Source organism: Vidua chalybeata, chromosome 11, assembly GCF_026979565.1.
Source record: "Vidua chalybeata isolate OUT-0048 chromosome 11, bVidCha1 merged haplotype, whole genome shotgun sequence".
Taxonomy (NCBI): domain Eukaryota; kingdom Metazoa; phylum Chordata; class Aves; order Passeriformes; family Viduidae; genus Vidua; species Vidua chalybeata.
This window is the reverse complement of record NC_071540.1, coordinates 7,788,196-7,809,640: the sequence shown is the minus strand read 5'-3', so window position 1 is coordinate 7,809,640 and position 21,445 is coordinate 7,788,196. Positions and strand designations below refer to the sequence as shown.

The window sequence follows — 21,445 nt, the reverse complement described above, 5'->3', positions numbered from 1 at the left end:
AACAGACTGGAATAGATTCTGTTTACCAATCATTTTACAGTTTGAGGGAAATACTGAGGAGCTCTTGTAGTGGGCAGAATGTGTTTCAACAAGGGGATGATATCCCTTGTGGAACTGGTGGGGAATCTGTGGGAAACTAAGAAATTGCCAGTCTCTTACTGAAAAAACAGAAGACTCTGTACCTCTATTGTCTTTTTTCAGTTTTTGCTGTAGGGTTTTGTGGCTTTTTATAAATTAAGGGTGTAGCAACAAATTCTTGTTTTCAGAATTTTTTTTTTCTTTTTTTTTTTTGAAAAATTGATCTTGAATCAGAAAGATCTCAAATGAGATGACAGTCTTATGGAAAAATACTTTGCCTACTGGGCCTGGTTCTGTCTATCCTGCTTATTTGCTGTAGCATTTGATAAAACCAAATGAGAAACAGTTACTGCAGTTCCATGATAGTGTGTGATGCTTTGGGATGAAATGCATAACAGTCAGCAGTACACATCTGTACAATTAGTGGCTCTAAAACTTACACTGAGGAGAGGCAGGCAATGGCATGTCAGGTTTTGGAGTTGTTCCAGTAAGATCCTGTCTGTCAGGATATTTCTCATGATGTCTTTGGCCCAGCTGGATGGCTACTGGAAACTCAGGCCAAGCTAGGAGAATTATTTCAAGAATAACCTTTCATCACAGGTTTTAATTTATGTGATGCTGGTTGGCAGGGGGGTTAGAAATATCTCAGATTCTTTTCTTTCAGATGGTGGAGCAGAAGTAAAGGCCAACAAAATACACATGAGTGGCTTAAGAAGACACAGACCTCCTAAGATTTTAAAGGAATGGGAATGTTTCCATAGCAACAGCCGAATTGCTGTCAGATCCAAGTGGAATCTTATATGCTGGTTCAGATTGTGGCAGGTGTTAGGACACCTCAGACTTCTTTAAATTCACCTGCAATAGCTACAGTCTAATCTGGGAAATGTTTTGAAGTCCTTGGTACTGTTTAATGTAGGAACTGTAGATACTGTGATATTCTTAGAGATGACTAATTTGTCTTTAATTTTGCCAAGTATTCAGTATGATTTTTCATTTGTTTCCTGAGGCAAACACTATTATTTCAGTCCCTTCATCTGAGAGTTTCTTTGTGGGCTTGATGATTCTTATAACCTTTTTCTGTACAATTGAAAGGTTATAGTTTTATTCCTCTTGGAAATAGAGCAGGTCTGAAGTAGAACTCAGCAATACATCCTGCAGCAAACCCCAGGTCCTCTAGGCTAGAGAGGGAGGTGACAGCATCGATTATCAGCTGCAGTCAGTCAGTGTCACAAGGTTTTCCTCATTCCTGTGTAACAGGTTAAAGGGAAATGGATTCAGCTGCTGTAGTTTTTATAAATGTCATATTCTACAAGATCCTCTAATCATTTCTATGTTGCTTCTCTTTCTGAAAGCAGCTGGGGGCTATGAGCATTGAAAATGTGACTTTTACTGCTTTGGTTACTTTTTTCTGTGGATTGTCATCTTCTGGGCTTTGAACACCATAAGTTAATGGTGTAAAGCACAGTAATTTCCTCAGCTGTTAAGGGACTCAGGTGGCCCTTGCATGCACTGAAAGCCTAATGCATGCTGAAATCCTGCAAGTTACTTGTTGTGTGCAGCTGAACTGCAGTGCACTGAGAGAGGAAGCCCTGGGGAAAGGACTTGTGTTAATTCTGGTGCTGGGACAGCTCTTTCAGGCCACTCCTGATGCTCATCTTTGGCATTCCCAGAAAATGCATTGGCCAGGAAGGGGCTACTAATTTCCCAGCTTTGTGCCTCGCAGCTGGCTCCCTGCCTGTGTTCTGTGGCCTGGAAGCAGCAGCTGGCTGGGGGTGGGCTTTGTGCTTCCTGGCTTTCTGGCCAGAATTTAAAAATGGAGACATGCTGATCCCACAGGTTGGGCTCACAGACCTGCTCACAGGCTTTCAAGCAAGAGAAGTGCCTTCCCTAATGTATGGAAGATGAGGACTTTGTAAGAAATTGAGCCCACGACAGTGAATGCAAGGAGCTTTACAATTTTCTCAAATCCCCACATCTTTTTCAAAATGAAAATGATGCTGTTTTCACAGAGCAGGAAAGCATTCTCTTTTCTACTCCTTGAAAAACAAATGTTTGAAGAGTTTAAAATTTTCAAACACTTAAATTTTTTTCCTGTATTAACCTACAAATCATTATTTGAAAGATCCAAAATATCTATATAAACGTTTTAAGTGATGTTAGCAGTGATGCTATGCAGAAGAATTTAAGAGAAAAGGAAGAAGTGAATCTGATTTCTGACTGAATTTTATGTGTTCATTTAAAATTTGTTTTAAAAACACACTCAATTTTTTTTTGTCTTTTCTCATCTGAGCTGTGTAGGAGAAATCATATGATCAGAAAACTGTAAAAAATAGCTTGATGTGTCCTCATTATAGCCCCCTATTTCTATCTTAGAAATTAAAAAATTAGTTTTAGTCTTTTCCTATTAACATAGTAACAGCAAACATGAAGCTTAAAGTAATTGTCTGGATTATCAAATACAAAATAAGCAGGAGATTTATATTGTTGACAAACACATTTTCATTTTTCTGCCTTTTGTACTGAACTATATGTCCCAAGGCACAGGAACAATTAATTTTGCATTACATTACACAATAGTGGAGTTCATAGTAGAAATCTACAGAAGGAGTTTCACCACAAGCATGGATTATTCTGAATTTAAACTGTCACTAAGTTACAGCTAGTGCTGGGATGTGATCTGGTTATGCATCAAACAAGGCTGATGTTCTGGAATGTTACAGAGCTGCTTTTGGGAAAAGTCCCCCAGCTGCTGCAGTGGCACAGATAGATTTGCTCTGTGGCAGCATCAGTGGTGCTGATGCTTGGTAGCAGTAGGTGATGTTGTGCTCACCGGTTGTTTTGTATCTCATTGTAGACCTCAGGAATGTGAAATTGCATTCTATTAATCACTCTGAATAGAGTAAAAAGATAAACAAATTTGTATTTGTGCCTAAAAATTCGTTTTTAATTTTGTCTCTTTAAGATAGTATTACCATACCTGGGAACATTTAGAAAGTATATGATGGATATAATTGGATTTTACTGCAATGACTGTGTGAATGATACCATGTGAAGTGAAAGCTATATTATATTTCATGGTTCTGATTTCAATCACTTTTTTTCAAAATTAGACTATTTTGCAATAATATTGTTTCATCTGTCTTCTGCATGACAAGTAAGTGCTAAGAAATCCAACCCTCTGAAAAATTTCCCTCAGGGTAAGAGTATTGTCCTTATTTTCTATTTCTTAGATTTTTGCAAACCTTCAGCAACCACAAGTAACTAATCAGACATGTGCATGTCATGGGGTGTGAGGGTCCAAGTGTGTTTGATGTCAGGTTTGAGTTTGCAGTGGGTGTTGCAGGTCAGGATTCAGTTCAGAGCCATGACACACGCTGGGTTTGTGCACTGACAGGCAGGACTGCCCCAGCCATCTCTGGGCTCCACACAGCACCTGCCTCAGTGCACTTCTGCAGGCATTTTGGGGGCTTCTCTCATCTGCCTGTGGTTGTCTGTAACCCCAAGGGAGCAGTCAGTGTCACACACGATTACCACGTGGCAGGAATGTTGTTGACCACTGAATTGTGCAGCAAGGGGGTCCTTCCATGGCAGGATATGATACTGTCCTGGATCTCGTTCTGGTTCCTGAAAGAGCTAAATTGAGGCTTGGGTGAGAGACATGTAAGATTTGGTAAGAACTTTTGATGTTGGTGATAGCAATCCTTTAAGATGGCACCCCTCTGTCCTTTTGAAGGCATTGTCAGTTAGTTGATGTATAAAATTACTTCTGACTTTTAAAATTACACTGATGTTTTTTTCTGTAGCATTGAAATGTTAACCCTGGTACTTCAGCTTCATACTCACTTGCAAAATCACCTTGATTTTAATTAAGATAAATTTTTATGTAGCACCTCAGCAGTACTTTGGAAAGTAAGTGCAGATGCATTCTGTTTCCTGTCCTGGAGAAATTATACTTTGCATTTCTTTTGTAGTTTCAGTTTGATACTTTAATCTTAATTTCTTATCAAACAGTTCAGTATCTGATGCTTCTGGGGATATAGGAGGGGAATTGAAGCTCTTGAACTTCTAAATATCCATGAATAATAAAATTGTTCAAGCTGAAATGAACCTTAGGAGATCCAGCCTCCTGCTTTAAGCAGGAGCAAACTGAATTCAGACCATGTTGTTCAGAGCTTTCTCCAGTCAGACTTTGAAAACCCCCAAGGACAAAGATCCTGCAACTTTTCAGGACCTCGTTTGGTGTTTAATTAGGTTGTTTATCTCTAGTCAGAACCTCCCTCGTGTCAGTCTGACCATTTTCTCTTGCTCTTCTGCCATGCATCACAGTAGAGAGCCTGGCTCCATCTCCTCAGCTGGCTCCTTGCAGGCATTGCAAGATTGCCTAAATCTTCTGTTCTCCAAACAATCCCTGTGCCCTCAGCCTGTCCTCTGAGGAAATACTCGGTGCCTGACCATCTTGTTGACCCTCCTCTGAGCACACTTAGTATTCTCAAATCCTTTGTGAGCTGTGGGGCACAAAACTGGACACAGAATCCAGATGCAGATGAGCAAGTGCTGTATACAAAGCAGTCCTGGGTCATCCTGAGCAGGAGCACAGGCAGCAGCTCCAGTGCAGAGCTGGTTTGCTGCCCGAGCTGCTGTGCCCAGCTTTTACCTTCCTGCTCACCAGGACCCTCCCCTCCCTCAGGAGAGCTGGTACCCAGCTGGGCACTGCCCAGCCTGTGCCAGTGCAGGGTGTCTAGCTGAGTGTCTGTTTGCCCATGCCTTTCTAGGGCCCCTCTGAATGGCCATCCTGTCCTGCAGCATATGACAGTATCCAGCAATTTGGTGTTGGCCAGAAATCTAAAGAGGCTGCATCCATCCTCCAGCTTTAGTGATGCCTATTGCATTGCTTTGCAATTCCAGGGAAAAAAAATCGAGACTCAAGATCTCATGGCCCTGATGGTTTGGTCTTACCTAAATTTAAAGATTACTAGAAATTCCAGGCGAGCCTGAATTTCAGTTAAGGTGTTCCTGAATGTTTCCTTAACTATAAGGTTGTATCCTTAACTATATTTTCCTGTTCTGGAATAACTGAGTACATAAAAAATACTTCAAATTATTTTTTTCTTTTGCTGACAGAGTTAGGAAATAATTCTTACTTGTAAATGGTTAAGAATCCTGATGAAGTGGTGTCAGCTGTTTTAAATAGAACTACATTGTTTAAATAAATAAAATTAATTTCTTTAACTACTTGTTCTTTTTCTTTTGTTTTATTTTACAGTGGATTCCAGTTTTGCAAGACTTCAGAAATAAAGACACGGTCTGGGGCTTTGTACCATATCAAAATGACAAATCTTCAGCAGAAATTTCATTTCCAATTACACTTCACATTGGAGATTACAATATGGATGGCTACCCCGATGCACTTGCTATATTGAAGAACACTTCTGGAAGGTAATGCAAACCTAGAAATAAAGCTGTCAGATTCATGTTCAATCATTAGTCATAGAAATTACTAACTTTAGTGCATCTCATTCATTTTATCAAGTGAGCAAGACTTTTGATCTCTGCTAAGTGTTTTCTTTTGAACCCAAGTGTGCATTTACATGCTACATTCAGAGTGCATAATTGTAGAGGCTCAAACTGGGACTCTGGGTGGAGAATTCCATCAGGGACTGGAATATGAGGCAGCATTTTAGGCACTCCTCCCAGAGCTCAGGGGCTGTTTCTCTCCCTTTCCTTTCCCACATCATCTTCTGTAAATTCCTGACTTCAGCTGTTAGTGCTGACTAGTAACACCAGGCTGCTGAGAGTTGGGGAGCCTGTTCTGTGCTGTCTCATGGAGTGAGCACTGACTGGTGACTGCTGAAAAATGCAGTCAGTAGTGGTTTGCCCATTTTGAGAACCAGGAATTTATCAGTGATTTTTACATTGTCCAAGAGAACTGAAAATAAGTCACACACACACCCAACCCCCTCAAAAAAGAAACTTCTAGCCCTTCTTATTAATTTTTTCAGTGTAATCTTCTCATCCTCCTTTTTTAAATTTTTTTCTTCATTGCTTGCTTTCCTTTCTATTGCTACCATCTGGTGCTAGGTGGGAGAGGGCATGTGGGGATGCTCTCAGGGAGCCTGTTGTACACAGAGGAGTCAGTGATCCATGTTAGAGCTGACCTGAGTAGGTGCATTCCCGAGCTGTTGAGCACGTGCCGCCGGATAAACGCAGCCGGCTGATCGGAACGGAGCAGCCTGTGGGCAGCTCTCACCTGGCACCTGGGGATGCTGCTGCTGGCACGTCCTTATCTTTACCTTGAAGTGCAGCAGCATGTTTGCATGTGAACATGCTTTTGCTTGACAGTAGGGATGATGAATAGACTTGTTTACTTGGGAGAAAAGCTGAGAGCCCTAGAGACCAGGATGCCAGTGAAGCTCAGCAGAGCCAGGATGTGTATGCATGAGTGCAGTCTGTGCTGCACAGCTGACTGCCAGCATCTGCAGAGATGGAACATGATCTGTGCTATTGCCTTTCTCTTCATGTCATCTCTTTAAAAGGTATCTTAACCCATGCTTTGTGGAGTCTTAATGTCTTCCTTACTTGACAAATACTTGTACTAACGCATTACAAAGCAGAATAAATCTCTCATACAGGTGTATTTGTTATCTTCCTCTGCGTGGTATTTTGAATGATATTGGGTGCAGGTTCATAGTTTGAATGTATACTCAAAACAAGAGAGGACCTTACTTTGATGCTTCTGATAGTAAGAGAATTTGGTGCTGAAGTCCAAGAAGTCAATTCAGGTCTTCTAGTGGTTCCCTGAACATGAGTCACCCACTGACATTTTTGTGTTAGAATTCTTCAGATAGTGACACACCTAAAAATGACCCAGTTTGAAGAGTAGCGTGCCTGTGTTCAGCCCACATTATGTGAATCATGACAAGGCTGTGAGCAGCTGAGCTCTGTCTGTACCTCTGAGCCTTAAAATAACAGCAGAGCAGCTGTTTCTATTCAGACACGGCAGACGAGAAGGAGGTGATGCTGTTATGGCCCAGAACTTGCCAGGCTAAGTTAAAGCACTCAGGCCCTGAATGTCAGGTGTTTCACTCCAGGCTTTCCTCAGCTGGGACTTTGCATCTTCTATTCAGCAGCCATTGCACAGAGACTGCAGACAGTCTAGAGAGCAAACTAGAACCAGCCTTCCCTTTGCCAAAGTAACACAGTGACGTGGGAACTGTAAAGTTGCTGTCTGTGCTTTTGCCTAAGCCTCAGAAATCTTATGTTTTGAGCTGTACTATCATGTGTATCCTGATAGCTGGTGCACTTCAGAATGGCTGCATGAAGATGTATGGAGTTCAGAAATGTACTTGAAGCTGTTTTAAGTCTTAGGAGCCTCTGTCCTCTGGCTGGTGTATAATTACAGCAATGTAATGTCATGTAAAATCATTAAACAGTTTGTAAATAGTTAATCCTGTAGAGGGCCAGAAGTCATCTATGTCTTGTTGCAATGAACTACTGTGATACACTTTTATTCTCCTTGCTTCTAAATTTGTTTGCTTATTCAATCGAGTGCATTCAAAATTATTTTTAAACACGGCATCGAAGTTGGGTGACACAGTAATGTATAAGGACTGAAGGTACTGGCAGATGATATGACAAGCTGTTAAAAAGGAGATTCAGAAAACTGAGGAATTATGGCAAAAACAGAGTAAAGTAACCTAAAAATCAAGAAATACATTCCATGTTAATATTGTATCTATCCAGTATTTGTAAAGAAGTAATTTGTAAAGAAGAGCTTTGTAACTCGGGATGGAAGCAAGAGTCACTTTTTTTGCACTTAGTATGAAATGTCACATTCAATATTAATTCATTGGTTCTGAGAGACTTAAGCAAATACTTCCTTTTAAAATGTCCAACTGGGTCACTGATTGGAGAGAATTAAGACAGTGTGGGAATTAAATTAAAAGCTGTCCTTAAATTAGAGCAAATTAAAATGAAAACCTTATTTAATTGATTTTAAACACTTCTGGATCAAGCTGTTTATTTCTTTTTCTGAAGCCTTTCACACTACATCTACAGATCTAATTTCAGTGATTGATTACTGTGATTAAACTATAAAAGCATTTTTGTAAACTCTTGACCTCAATCTGTGCTATCGTTTAGGAAGCCTGGTTTCTACTTGCTGTCTGTAATGTAAAGAAATTAAAGCAGGCAGAAACAATTTTGTTCATCTGAAGGTACAATACCAATACATGATAATGGAAGAAAAGGATTAAAATCAGTTATATGCCTCCATCACAACTCAAGATCAAATCCTTACAAATCCCTGCAAAAGAATGAAGTAAAGATACCACAGTTGGGCATAATGTTGGTTTAGTGTCCTGCCCAGTGGGCAAGTCAGGAAAATGATCAATAGCTTCAAGTATTGCAGGAATCGTTATAAGACTCTGCTGTTTCATCTCTTCCCATAACCCTTTGATTTGGAATTACACTGTGTAATATTCTGACAGTGTGGAGACATTCCTTACCAGAAACAACAAAAAAAGGAATTTCACTTGTGGTTGCAGGTACTGTGGGGGATTGAACCTTTTGAGTCTTTATTAAGACTCGATAAATTCCAGCAGGTGAAGCTGCTAAATACACTGTAGATCCTTACATATTTATCGGTTCAGTTTGAATTCTTATAACTTCTAACTTGATTCAAAACCTGCACATTAGAATTCAAGTCCACAGTTTTTTCTTCAGACTAGATATATACATGAATTCTGTATTAGAAATTGTGTGTGTATATAGAATAGTAATAGGTGAAGGGATTTTATCAGTAGTTAGTAATTGGTTCAGCTATACCTCCTGTTTTACCTAAATGAATTCATTTTTTCACATGCTGATTTTAAATTGACTCTGGTAACATTGGAATAGTAAGTACTGCTTGTAAGTTTATAAGCATCTATCTCCCATCTAATTAGATGAAAGGAATTTTGTTTAACAATTGTTTCCACTTAGACACTAGTAATTGGCATCTGGCATTGCAAATACATAATCTAAGTCTTTCAGATCCATTTTTATTCAAAGGGAATGTTTTTCACTGGTCAAGTTGACAATACTTTATCTCTGACACAGTTGATATCAGTAAAGACTGAAACTTGGAGGCAAAAAACAGCTGGATATGGAAAGTTGAACAAAAAACTTCTAAGTATGATAGACTTCTAGAAAGTTTTCTAGGTGTTCATGCTCAGTTTTAAATTAATGTATATGTATTAATCCTTTATATGGAAGGACTCTTATGTGACCAAATTATCTCTTCCTAAATCATTATTAGTTGTCACTTGTCAGAAGGAAGGTTGGATAGAGGACTTCTTTTAAATGAAGGATTGATGAGCACCTTGTAATTGAGCAAATCTAAAAAACCAGAGGCAAATTCAATTATTCTGAACGTCTGGAGTAAGATAGTGGTAATTTAGTTGTCCCTGGTATTACTTTAAATGAACTACCCTAAAACTGACAGCATGAGAGATGTGTGAAATTAGCAGTAAATATTTAATTCTAATTGCAAAGGAATATGTTAAAATAAAACTAAGATAAGTCTTCAGTCTTTCTTTGGTGTTAAGCCTTATTAAATCTCCCTTTTCTGCATAGATGACTTTGGTCAGAAGGTCCCAAATTGGGATATAACATACTTTGGAATAAAGCTGTAGGTAGTGCACGATTTATCTGCAGTGTATTGGTGTGAATAGCTCAGTATTGGAAGTGCTGCAAATGGCATGTTAAGGGCAATAGACTGGACTTAGTTCAGAGTTCTTGTGCTCTCTCTTGTAGCATTGAAGCTGGGTTGTTTGCTATTGACTGTTACACATTTGTAGAGCACTTAAGCATTGATTTTTTAGGTTTTACCATTACAGAAGTGTCTGTCTTTATAGGCTTTCAAGGACATTGCTTTGTCATTTTAAGGATGCATACGATTATCTTTGTTGCAGGGAGACTCTTTCTGTTGGGAAATCTTCAAAATTTTGTTCAAAATATTAGGAAGGTCATAAGCTTGCACTTATTTATTATAGTATGTATCAGAAATGAAACATGCAAGTAGATACTTCGATTCTAGGGCTCCTTGTGTATCACAGGCCTAAATCATAGAAGAATTCAACTGGCAGCTCACAGGCCAAATCCAGATGTGTTCCAGGAACAACCTGAGGAGGCAGAGAACAGCAGGTTCTCTCCCTGCTGTAGAAAATCAGGGCCTGCAACTCGCTGTTACTGCAGCATGGCCTGCACAGCAACATTTCCTCCTCCCTGGCTGAGATGCAGCACATGGGACAGGGGATGCTCCATCTATAATTAATTCATTTCCTCTACAAGAGAGCTCTCCCACAGTGCATTTCTTGGGTCTTCAGCATCTGTTTAGGGTTTGAGATTGCTTTCTTCTTCCTACTGTTTGTCTTCTGTTTCTCTGGTAGATACAGAAGGGTGAAGGAAAGTGGCATTTCCATACTCAGTGCCACTTTGATTAATGTTTTCCTTTTTTCTCAGTTGTAAGGAAAGAAAATAAAAAGTTTCCTGTAGTAAATAAACTCCTTGTGTCTATCCATTCACAAGGCTTCTAGCTTAGACTTGAGTAGTGTACAGAGTATAATGCAAACGTGAGTCTTTCATCTTTTAATTATCATCTAAGTAATTTCTGACAATTTAAAAAAATCTGAACTGAAAGAGTCTTTGTAAAAGTTTGTCCAGATTTAAAAAAGCTATGTTGAGATGATGAAGAAGAGAATTTGAAACAAACTGCTTAGCTCAGCTTGTCACCTTACCTTGGAGTTGGCTATTCTGATATAGGTAATACATGAAATGAATGTGAGCACTTAAGAATTTCAAGTTGTGATTATGAGCTCTCAGATACAGATAATGCAGCACCTTAATATTGCAGATGACCTCATTTCCTTTTGGCCATACAATAATTCAGTGATTTGCCTAAGGAGAAGTGCCTGTGTGTGCCTGTGCATCCTGGATGCTGCTGAGACACAGAAGCCACCTCGCTGTCCCCACAGAGCCAGCAGCGTGTTCAGGGTCACACTGAGGACATGGTTCTGGCTGTTGCCCTGGGCTCTGACAGCTGAGCTGCCTTTACAGAACACTGCTCTGGCTCCTGGCTCTGCCCCCAGAAGGAGAGGAGGAAACTTCATCTGTTTCCATTGCTGAGGCAATGAAGGATTCTAGCAGGCTCCCAGGATACAAACCTGCCTGAAGAGTTGGACTGGGGTTGGTAAAGTGTGAGGTTTTCCCAGTTCAGAAGAACTGATACATTATCAAGGAGAGTGGGAACCTTCTGTCTCCCACTGACCCATAGGCACCTACTGGATATTCTTTTGGGGAGATTTTCTGTACTAGCCCTGGTACTTTGCTTGGTTTCTATGTTTCTTGTTTAGTTTTGCACCTGTCTTTGTGTTACATGTCAGCAAGTGCCTAACTTGGTTTGTCTTGCCCTATTTTTACTGCACTTCAGCAGGTTGGGTTTTGTGTTTTGTATTTTGCTTGAAACAGTGGAAAACATACAAATAGAGTTTTGGTTTAATCTCAAATTTGCTTAAAGCATGCACTGTGTAAGAAAAATTATTAATGGAGCTGAGATGGGGAGAAGCTGTCATGAAATAATGAAAAAGCATGGACATGTTTTAAATAGCGTTTAAGCTGACAGACTGTGGAAGGGATTAAGGAAAAGGGCAGATGAGTGCATTTGTAGTTTTTTCAGAATAAGTAAAGATACGTACAGTCCTTTGACTGAATGGTTAAGTTACTCCTGTTGGTTTGAATCCATTTATTTAGTGTTTTCATTGTTATAAGTCAGACATGACAATGACTGTAATTCTGTCTGCAAAGTTCACATAAGTACTTAGGGATTTTTCAAGTACCCAGTGGCTGCTAGCTGAGCTTTTATTACATTTAACTCCAGAGCACTTAAACTATTTAATTACAATATTTTTAAATTTCTGTAATTTAGACTTATCTCAAGTTGGTTTATGTATTATATATGTATGTCTTACAGCAATCAACAAGCATTTTTACTAGAAAACGTCCCATGCAACAACGCGAGCTGCAAGAGCGTGCGGCGCATGTTCAAGGTGTTCTGGGAGCTCTCGGATCTCAATCAGATCAAGGACGCCGTGGTAGCGACCTTCTTTGACATCTATGAGGATGTAAGTGCAGCTCCTCAGCCCAGCAAACAGGCTCTGGGTGTGGCTGTGCCCATCCCTGGGCCCTGCACAGACCTTGCCTTTGCAGCCTTGGATTGTCCTGCTGAGCTGTGGATGGCTCTCTCCATCCCAAATTGATTTGCATTATATTCATAACGTTTGAAAGATATTAAAATAAATAGCAAAGGTGTAAACTTTGCTGCACAGCATTTTTTCCCAAGAGTAAACAAGAATTCTAATGTAAACTTGGATTTTTTTTCCTCTAGGGAATCTTGGATATCATCGTGCTAAGTAAAGGCTACTCCAACAAGGATTTTGCTATCCATACATTGAAAAATAACTTTGAAGCAGATGCCTATTTTGTTAAAGTTATTGGTAAGTTATCAATGCATAATAAAGTCAAAATGGGATATTGAAAAGGATGTGAATATTTGAGGCTTTGCATATGAAAACATTATGGTAATGCTCTGTACCTCTGCCATAGCAAGCCTGCTTTGCTGGAGTTCACGTGTGTGTGTGTCACGTGGGAATGATGCAGAATTGCCTTCAAAAGGGGCTGGTTTCATTTCAGGGACTCCTGGCATGGTGTGTTTTACTTACACTGCATGATCTGTTCTGAGGGTCACTTTGCATCCCTGTGGGAATCAGTTCTGTGTTTCCAGTCCAAATCCACACAGCACAAACCACACCTTACCCTGAGAGCACAGAGTGGCCATGAACATGGCCAGGGTGTGTGAAGTAATGAGAGCTGGCTTAAAAGGCTTGAGTTAAATTGCAGTAGTCATAATTAGGTTTTTAAACTGCATGTCCTACTGTGTTCTTCAACTGCAAAGGGTTTGAGCTTTGAGCTCATTTCTTGTCTGTCTTTCTTTAGTTTTTGAGAATGAGTGAAAAATGAGGCTGTATGGGAGCCTGTGAAGACAAAGCTCACTAGCAGCAACTAGAGGTTTACCTTCAAAAATTATATTTTTCTTCGTGTTACTTAAATGCATCCAGTCCTCTAAAGCGCACATTCTGCACACCATAAGAGAACAGAACTGCAGCTACTGCTGGGGGCTGATGCTATTATTACTTTGTCCACAGCCTGAGCTCTGTTCTCATCGTGATAGTGTTTAATCATTTATCATGTTGGTGGAAGCCTTCTTTTAAATAATACCATATATCTGTAGTGTAATTCACAAAAGCATGCAGAAAATCCTCTGGGAAAATCTTACACTTCACAAAGCTGTACCAGAACTATAATTGTCTGATATTTTAATGGGGAAGGGAGTAATTTGCAACATGCTTTTTTGATACAGTCTGTGTAAATCTCTCTTAAAAACTGGGGCAAGCCTTTTTTTAGCACCCTTTTAGGGTGTGAGTATTTTTGCATAGAAACCCCGGGAAATGAGAATTAATGAGGGTCTAAAAATATTTTTACTGTGATACAGGGGAAAGTATTTCTAACAAAATGCGCTTTGTGTGATTTAGTGTATCAATAAATGCATTGTGTTCACTTATTTGGCACATGGACAATGAGAACAGCTTTGCTCATTATAACTGATGTCAAATATACTTGGCCAGGTAATTTGTTCCAGGGTAAAACTGAACAGCAAATTTCAATATGCCCTTTTGCATCAAAATGGGAAGAGTTGGATCCACTTGCATACTCACCTATGTTTAATAAATAAACTTAAAGTTGCAGTGTTAAAATTCTGTAGGTCCATATAGTCTTCAAATTCTGCTTTGCCACACACACATTCATCTTGACTGTTCAGATATTGGGGGGGTTTGAACTGTATAAAATATTACATCTTACTGTGTATAGAAATTTCAACATTTTGAAATCACAAGCAAAGAATGATAATTTAGGAGTCTTGACAATCGTTAATATTCATACACAAATTATTAGGAAACTTCCTTGACTAGAGCAGTGCCATTTCTGATTCACACAGGGAGTGATTTCTAATCAGACTGTGAACATCTTACATGCACCTTTCAGTATTTCCCTGCTCCTAAACATTTTGTAACCTTAACTCAATGGACCCTTAAAGAAGACAGAAAATGCTTTAAGAAACTCCTGGTGGTTAGGATGACCTGCCCTCAAATCTGGTCCAAATCTTCATTTTCTGTCTGCCATGCTTGCTTTGTGATACCATAATTCATGGAGAAGTAATGTTTTTCCCTGGCTTCAGAACCTGGTGTGCATCCTCCTCCCTGCCCATAGCCATCACTGACCTGCTGCTCAACCAAACTGTTGTCATTAGAAATGCAAATTTTGCATCAGAATGGACCTTAGATTGTATGTGTGTGGGTTTTATTGTTTTCTTCTAATACTCAGTGTGGCAGGATGTCCTGGCTTACAGAACAGATGGCTTTCACTGTCCCTCATTTAGGTTTTTAACAGAGATTTCTGAATGTAACTGATTTTTCAAACTAGTAAGTTTTAAACAATTAATTGGAACACGTGTCACAGGCTTTAGATATTAATTAGCGTTATATACACCTGCTTATAATACTTTTGCATTAATAGATTAAATTAGTAATTGGATTTTTGCTTGTTACAGCTTTTGTGAATTGCTTCAAACCAAGTTCCAAAATGATGCCTTGTATAGAAGGAAAAGCCTTTATCTTTTTATCAGTTAAAACAGTAAAGCTGAATCTCTGCCAGTATGTTAAATGGTTAGAAATGAAGAATAATGAATAAAATGTATAGTTCACTGTTTTAAAAATGTTTTAATTTGGAATTTTTCTAACTGGGATATCTGTCCTTTTGAAGCTGGTTAACCACTGAGGTGGGGTAAAACAGTGATGAATTTCTGCCAAGTATGCTTCCAACAGATAAGGAAATGGTATGCATTACCACAAATCACAAAGAAGATACTTATTTTCTTTATGTTTTAATGGCTACCTGACACTATCACTAGACTTTACCAGATTCCAAAGGTGGTGCTTCTGAAATGATTTGTGAACATAAACACAGCATGCTCACTTTTTGTTCTTGCAGTTCTCAGCGGCCTCTGTTCTAATGACTGTCCACGGAAAATAACAGTAAGTGTAACATGGCCTTGTTTAGTGTTTAGCTTCAGATAAGTCTAATTATACCAAAAACTCTCAACATATTAAAAGAGCTATGGACTGGAAGAATGTGTATCCAAATCATGACTGGCCAACTTCTGCTTCTGTGAGACCCATAACTCTGGGCAGCTGCTGCTCAGAGCTGGAATCAATTGATTGTTGTTGTGCAGGAGCTTTGTTACCCCACACTGGGGGCTGGGATATACCAGAGACAAGAGGAACGTGGGTGCCCAAACTGTGAATTGTGCCAGGTCTTGGTGGGCATTTAGAAATTCCAGGCAAAACTGACTGTGGGGCAGATCCAGCCACTTCTGGGCCAAACTCCAGCAGTGGGCACAGCCAAGGAAGGAAGTGCACTGGGCACTGATGATTCTGCAGACAGCCATACACATGTGGTGGTTTTCTGTTTAGATTATTTTATTTGTCTCCAGAGATCTGCAACTCACTCACCAAACTGCCAATTAGCAAATTGTTTAGCAATGTTCACAGTGAAAGTTGGCCTAAAAGAGGAGCTTAGAGTAATCAGAGGTAGCAGTAGCACTTTAGCTCTGCAAAAGTTTCACATTTAATTTTGACTTGTAAATAGAAAAAATGCTTCAAATGGGGCTAACCTTTGCTTCAAGCCTATTTTGAGACATGGGGTTTAATTTCTGTTTTAAAATAATGAGGTTTGATAGTATCATTAACTTAATTACAAAAATGAAGGGTTTAAAAAGCAAATCTTCACAGCAGATGTTGGTGGAAATTCCATTATCAAGATCACTGAAACACTATTGCTCCCATTGTAATAGGAGTTCTCTGATAGAAAGTAACATAAGGTACGTTTTGCCAGAGTACAGCTGTGTTGCACCAAAAAAAATTTAAATTTCACCTTATTCACTCATCTTTCATAGATCTGCATTAGCATCACCTTTATGGTCTCCTTAGTTTTCATTCTAATCAGTTATTATTTTCAGGCTTTGATCTCATCTGTCATCATTATCACTTGCTCTTGTGGTTTAAACTTACTACTTTTTGAGGCATGGTGTGAAACATGTCATCATCTCTTTTAGTGTTCCTCCTGGAACTTACTTGAAAGCTCTCTGTTGGATTTGATGTCCTAATATCAGCTTGAATTCACCACTAGGAAAAAAAATAATAATAAAAGAAAAATTCCTTTAAAATCTGTTCCTGTAGTTGTCTCTCATCCTCTCCCTTCCCACCTTTCTTACTTAGGTGCATTTCTTATGGTTCTTCACTCAGTAATGCACAACTTCCTTGGATGTTTGTTTGTTTTATTTTTCCTCATGACTGTACTTTGATGCTTAGGTACATTTTCTTCCTCAAAAAAATTTGCTTAAAATAGATACCAATACTTGACAAGTAACTGTTCAATCACTTTCATTAATTAAATGAAACATAGTATTTTTCAATTCAGAAATACCATCAAGATAGTGCATTCTCTTGGTATCAAATGAATTCTGCTTTTTGAGAACATGCAGTTATTTCTCTGAATTTTTAGGGGGCTTTTACTTATAGCTTCCTAAGAAACATTAAACCTTTTGCCAGAGGACTGAATAGTATTGCTTTCTTCATGAGAAACTAAACATTACTTAGCCAGCTGATTACTGTGATTTTGAAAATTGATTTCCACATAATGCTATGACTAAAACAGATGCAAGATTTTGAAGTTAAAATATAAAAAATAAATTCTTAATGTAGAAACATTTTTCTTCTGTTTACTGTTTAATTTCTATAGCTTTTTCTGTTCCTAAAATGTTGCCTGCCTTTTTCTTTGGTTTTTATCCTTGTAGCCCTTTGGAGTTAATCAGCCTGGTCCTTACATCATGTACACCACTGTAGATGCAAATGGGTACCTGAAAAATGGGTCAGGTAAGAGAAACTCACTGTGGGAATACCCAAGGCAGTCTGACTGTGTTTGTACTTCTCAGTTACCTAAGGAGTTGAAAAGATGGCAGAGGGAAATGGGAATGGTTTCAATGGTGCCTTCAGTTTACAATGCCAAACCCCCCAACGTTCTCTTCCTTCTTTACAGATTGCATTTTTATTACAAAGATTGCAATTGCATTATTTTTTCATTTGTCCTGTGCCAGTTAGGTTTGAACAGTTGGCTGTAGCAAAACACTGTTGGGTAAAATATCATCAGTTTGTGAAATAGCATAAGCTTCTAATTGGTTCCTAAGCAATTCTGTATTAAGAAACAGCAGTGGCCTTGAAATACCTAAATAGAATCCTAGTAGCCAGATGAGAAAGGATCAGGATAATATTCAGGACACACAGGATGTGCTTGTCTGGAGTTGTTCAATACAACTGGCAGCTAACAAAATCAAGTGCTGAGTCGCCCGAGGAGGCTGGAGAGGGAATGCCTGTATCCTTTCAGGGAATGCAGGAACTACAGGGAATCAATCCTTAGGTAACAGGGTCAAAATCAAGGGGAAGGGGTGCTTGGAACTAAAGCTTTAATGGCTTGAGATGGTGCAGCTGCCACAGTTTGCAGGAGTCCAAAAACAAAGCAGCCAAAGAGAGAATCATCCATTAGGCTGTGGTCCAGGCAGTGCCTGATGTTAGAATATCCTGGGGTTTATGCTGCTTTCTAGATGTGTACTGGTGGCTCCTAGAAAACACAGGAGACTGTACAAAGTGGTTTGTTAGTTTCATTTATGACTGGTAATCTTAGGACTGTAATAGTCTCATTTCTTGCTTAGGCAAAAATCCCAAACTCATAAGCTGAACATGATCAGTAAGTGCAGTCATCTGTAGCTATCACTCCAGTCTCATTTAAAATTAAACTCAGATCTTTAAAAAATGGTTCCAGTAGTTCACTGGGAAGATTATATTCTGTGTAACACTAACTTAAAAGCAATAATTTAGGGGGGAAATCTGACATGTTAAGATCCTGAGTCAATCTGAATCACTGGCAATGCTCTCACCATGAGTAGTGTGCTCAGGACTGTTAATTCCAACTGGGAAAAATTAAAGAGAAAGAAGATGTCCTGAAATACAAAGCAGATAGCTGCAAAAACATATCTTGATACTCTAGCATTTCTGTGTTTGTACATGCTTAAATAAAGACATTTTTCTAACTCTGTGTCATGGAACAATGCACATATCTTACAAATGTGTGGAATAAAACTAGCTTAAAATTTGGACCTATTTCATATATCATTTTCCTATTTTTTTCTCTCTTCCAAGAACAAAAGGAAATGCATTTTTCTTAAACATTTTCTTTAGGGTTTCCTGAGTTTGGTTGGTTGTGTCTTTGTTGGTTTTTTTGTTTGTTTGTGTTTGATGGGGGCAATTCTTCTTGAAATGCAATGTTTTACTATTTACTCTAAGAAACAGTTATCAAATATGATTTAATACTGCTATATTCCCTTCACAGCTACCATATTTACAATAATAAAAACCTATCAGAGTCCAGGCATGATGAATTTCCTTTTCTGTTCTGACATTAGGAAATAACAGTAATGAATTCCAAGTGTATTTATGACCCCAGTAGCGTTGCTACAGGGAATTTTCTAAAGCTGTCTTTGATCAGTTTCTCAACACTAATAAGTTAATAGATTTTTTTGAGTATGTATAATTCCTGCAAGAACTTTTGAAAGTCATGTTTTCTGAGGGTATTGCATTATGTCTGTAGCTAGATTTTCTTCTCTTGCAAATGTTATGTGTAAGATTCAGTAAATGTTCTAACTAGAATTACTGGCCTATACAGGCTGTTGTCTGGAAAAACAGCCCATTACATCACAATCCTCTTCTCTTTGACTACCAGTTTGTCATCAGGCTATATCAAGATATATATCAAATCATATCATCATCATTTCTGGACCATGTATAGACCTACAAAACATCTTCTCCACATTAAGCTTTTTTTGGTATACCATCCATATGCTATTTTAAAGTTAATTTTCATCAACTTATTTGCCTTCCTTATGTAATATCACAGGACAATCCATATTTGAAGCTTTGAATTATCTGAAAGGAGCAATGAGCTAACCAAAATTTTATACTAATTAATCCCTTTCCCAAGAAGTAACAGGAGTAAAAACATAGTTCTTTTTCTGATGAAAAGGAAACTCAGCATTCCTTTCCATGTCCCGTTCCAAAGTCAGCTGCTGTTATTTATTGCCTTGATGGCTGTGCTCAGTGGGAGAACAGTTGTTGGCTGGACCACTGCAACCAATCACCTTAAGTTATCCCTCCAGCCTTGGGCTTAAGTAAATCATAAAGTACTCAAAGCCATGGCCCCCACTCTCTTTCTGATCTCCTAAATTCTGTAGGACTTCAGCTGTGAGTTATGGCATCTTTCATGTAGGCAATATTCATGCAAAGACTAAAATAAAAAGGCCCATATGGCTGTCCTTATCTAATTCATTTTAAGGTTCTTTGATCTGCCAAGCCTTAACTACAGGAAATTTGCATAATTATGAGGGTTTTCTTCAAAATATTGCTAGAATTGTTCTGTCTCCTATTAACATTCCAGTATGTTGTTAAAAGATAGCAGAATAATAATTAGGATGTATTCTGTGCTTTTACTTTCACATTGCTCAATCCACTTGTAGCCTTACAAGAAATACTGTTAAATTAGCTACAAAGAGTAGCAATTGCCAACATGGACATTAGAATGGAGAAGTTCTGGGCCTTACATCTGCAGTTAATACCTCCATTTTCCTGAGAGGAAAATCACCTGCAACAACTTCTTCAAATATTTAAGGAATTTCATGGTTGAGGTCAGACCAGGTCCAGTGTAAATCTGGGAGAAGTACACCAACTCAGATTTAAGTCATACTTTCTGATCCATATCCTGCAACCTGCCTTCTCCCTTTTCTTTTGGAGTTATTATTAAGGAGATCCCACAGTTAAGTGTGAGTGTCAGCCAGGATTTTCAGCTCTACATATACATTTCCAGGCTTTTATTGGGAGAAGGTCTTCTGTGTTTCAGCCTGTGCTATGCCCACCTGAATTTTCTCTCCTGAAGTAAAAATATGCTGATAGAGTTTGAAATAAATAGGCTCATGCTTGCAGCTTGTGCCTACCAAACATATTAATTCTGTGGGCCAGGAACAAGCAGCAGTAAATATCTCACATTTCCTCAAAGCTCCATATCCATATGATGATAAGAGTAGCTTCACTGAATGGCTGATATGGATCAAGTCATCATTTGTTTAAGCATCTGTATGAGTGAAGCTGTGTGGGCTGATGGCCTCTGCAGCTCTCATTCCAGAGCTCTTTCATTTTGCTGCTTTTGCTTTGTTTTGTTTTAAACCTTCCACGGCAGAATGACCTTTCACATGCTGTGAAGTCGTGCCCTTCTGGTTTTTTGAAATCTGCTTACTCTTCCCTGTTGTTGCATTGAGTTCTCCTGCTGTTTAACTAAATTGAATTGTGAGGTGAACACAAATGTCTAGCAGCTATTATAGTCGTGAATTTAAACATAAACATTGCAATATGTACCAGAAAAAAGCAAGATAAGCTTATTTTCAATGGCCATTTGACACTGCAAGGTTCATTGTGTCGAATTCCACTACACAGAAGGAAGAGTGTATTCATGGAACAAGCTGGAATAATTTAATAATTGAATAGCTGGATTCAATGAGAGGGATTTTCTGTTTGCTATAGGTATAGTATCTAGTTTTTCTGTATAACTCTCTTCTGTTTGCTATAGGTATAGTATCTAGTTTTTCTGTATAACTCTCTTCTGTTTGGAAAACTTACCTGAACTTATAATGTTGCTTGCAATATTACCAAACCTTGGATATTTGGGCATTACAAATGATGCAGCTTCCCCTTGTCAGAAATATGATAATTTTATTGTTGGAGGGGTTTCTTAAGTTACCAGTTTTACTTCTAGAATTTTATGGTGTAGAGGTATTTTTCATAAAAATACATATTGTCATAAAAATGCATCAGGTTTGCAGTTTGGGCTTGCAGAGGTGTCCCAGGTGTTGGCAGCACTGCAATCATCAATGTCCAAGTCCCGCGAGTGCACTTTGAATTCCCTTTCCCATGTTATTTCTGGTACTCCAGAACCAGGCATTGCAGAAAAGGTTGAGAGGTGAAGCTGTGTACTGCATTAATCTGGAATTTCCTATTAGGGGGACTAAGGAAAAGAGGCAACCAGCTGGGTAAAACAAGGAGACACCCCCAACCCTTAG

At 38.7% G+C, this 21,445-nt stretch overlaps 1 protein-coding gene across 1 annotated transcript in view; it reads left to right on the top strand.

The window, feature by feature from the left end:
• Positions 1-21,445, top strand: part of ITFG1 (integrin alpha FG-GAP repeat containing 1) — a 73,752-nt gene that overhangs the window by 39,163 nt on the left and 13,144 nt on the right. Inside the window, exons 10-14 of the mRNA XM_053952656.1 lie at positions 5,342-5,514; positions 12,086-12,236; positions 12,500-12,608; positions 15,220-15,263; positions 17,084-17,162. Coding sequence (XP_053808631.1) covers positions 5,342-5,514; positions 12,086-12,236; positions 12,500-12,608; positions 15,220-15,263; positions 17,084-17,162 — 556 coding nt within the window. The remainder of the gene's footprint in view (positions 1-5,341; positions 5,515-12,085; positions 12,237-12,499; positions 12,609-15,219; positions 15,264-17,083; positions 17,163-21,445) is intronic.